The 1,483-nt window shown below is 67.1% G+C and overlaps 1 protein-coding gene across 1 annotated transcript in view; it reads right to left on the reverse strand.

Annotated features, from left to right (window-relative positions):
* The window catches only part of LOC104286000 (myotubularin-related protein 9-like), a 3,433-nt gene extending 1,966 nt beyond the window's left edge, over nucleotides 1-1,467 (reverse strand). The window contains exons 1-3 of the mRNA XM_009884533.1: nucleotides 1,265-1,467; nucleotides 591-699; nucleotides 122-271 (exon numbers count right to left, since the gene is read on the reverse strand). Of these exons, the coding sequence (XP_009882835.1) occupies nucleotides 122-271; nucleotides 591-699; nucleotides 1,265-1,467 (462 nt within the window). The remainder of the gene's footprint in view (nucleotides 1-121; nucleotides 272-590; nucleotides 700-1,264) is intronic.
* Between the last annotated feature and the right edge of the window lie 16 nt (nucleotides 1,468-1,483).

Here is a 1,483-nt window from a genome sequence, read left to right on the forward strand (position 1 = left end):
CCTGGCGCGTGGGGGGGAGCTGGGGGGTGGGGGGGCCTGCCGTGGGTGCCTCCCTGGCAGCGGGAGCCCCAGCGGGCAGCCCGGAGCAGGTCGGGGGAGCCGCTTTGGCCCCCAGCCCAGCCGGGTGTCTCCCTTCCCGGCTCACCTGCGAGGCGATCTGTTGGAAGTACTGCTCGAGGGGGAAAAGGTGCCATCCTTCCTCGAGCTTCAGGCTCTGGGGTCTGTAGAAGAACGGGTACATCATCATCACGGAGTCCACCGAGGAGAGAGCCTGGAGCGGGAGCAAAGGTGGAGCTGGGTCACGGGTGGGGAGCACAGAGGTGGCTGGGAATGTCCCCACCGTGTCCCCCAAGACCCTGCAAACCCCATTCCCCTTCCCTGCTCCTGGCCACGTCCCAGCCGCCAGCGAGGGCTGGGCAGGCCGGCGCTGGCACCACCAGCCCCGCGGGCACCCGGTGCCAAGGCTGTCCGGGAGCTGCGTGTTTACACACCTTAATGACCGACCGAGAGCAAACACTGCAGGCGGCCGCTTTCTCCTGCCGACCCTTTGCACCCCGGCACGGCTTTGGCCGGGCTCGCCGGCAGCTCACCTCGATGGAGCTGGCGATGTTGAGACACTCCTCCATGCCAGGGATCTCCAGCTGCAGTACCTTCAGGTCTTTGCACCGGAGCGTGATGGTGCCGGAGGAGCCGGCAAGCCTGGGGGAGGCAGGAGGAGGGTCAGGGCTGGCCGTGGGTCCGTGGACACAGATGGACACACAGACAGACACGTGACAGAGCTGCCCTCTCCCCCTGGGACAGCCGAGCGGGGCGAAGCGGGAGGGCTGTGTGCTGGTGTGGGTGCCGAAATGCTGGTTCTCATCTGGCACCGGTGGCAAGCCGGGATTTCCAACATCTCCCTGTCCTGGCCGGGGCCGGTGGGCGCCGCAGTGGTTAGCTCAAAGCCGGGCGCTGCCGGGCGGGTTAGCAGAGCCAAGAGAGTGTTAAAAGCCAAACCTGGTGTCTCGCAGGGAGCCGTTAGTCCTGGGGGGCTGGTACCAGCCTAAATTCTGCACTCTGAGGCATGGAGGAGAAGAGGAGGTCAATGCGGGGTGCCGTGAGCATCCCCGGCGTGGGCCGTGGGGAAGAGGAGGGATGAGGCAGCACCGTGCGGCGGCTGTGCTCTGCCGTGGGCACTGGGAGAGCAGCGGGGAATCTCCTCCGGCAAAGGCAGGGGTGACACCGGTAGAAGGGCGCATGGGGCCGGCCATGGGGAGAGACCCACCTCTTCTCCACGGCGTCCACGTTGCGGATGAGCAGCCAGAGCTCCACAGTGCCGGTGCCGGGCTGGGCGTCCCCCCCGGGACATGAAGAGTGGAGCAGTTGGTGGCTGGTGATGCACAGGGTGCCCTTCACCGCCGGCAGCCCCGCGCACGACAGCACCACGCTCTCCACCGTCGCCGTCTTGATCAGCTCCGAGAACTCCATGGTGGTGCTGGTGGCT

This window comes from Charadrius vociferus, unplaced genomic scaffold (genome assembly GCF_000708025.1).
Source record: "Charadrius vociferus isolate BGI_N301 unplaced genomic scaffold, ASM70802v2 scaffold1485, whole genome shotgun sequence".
NCBI classification, from domain to species: domain Eukaryota; kingdom Metazoa; phylum Chordata; class Aves; order Charadriiformes; family Charadriidae; genus Charadrius; species Charadrius vociferus.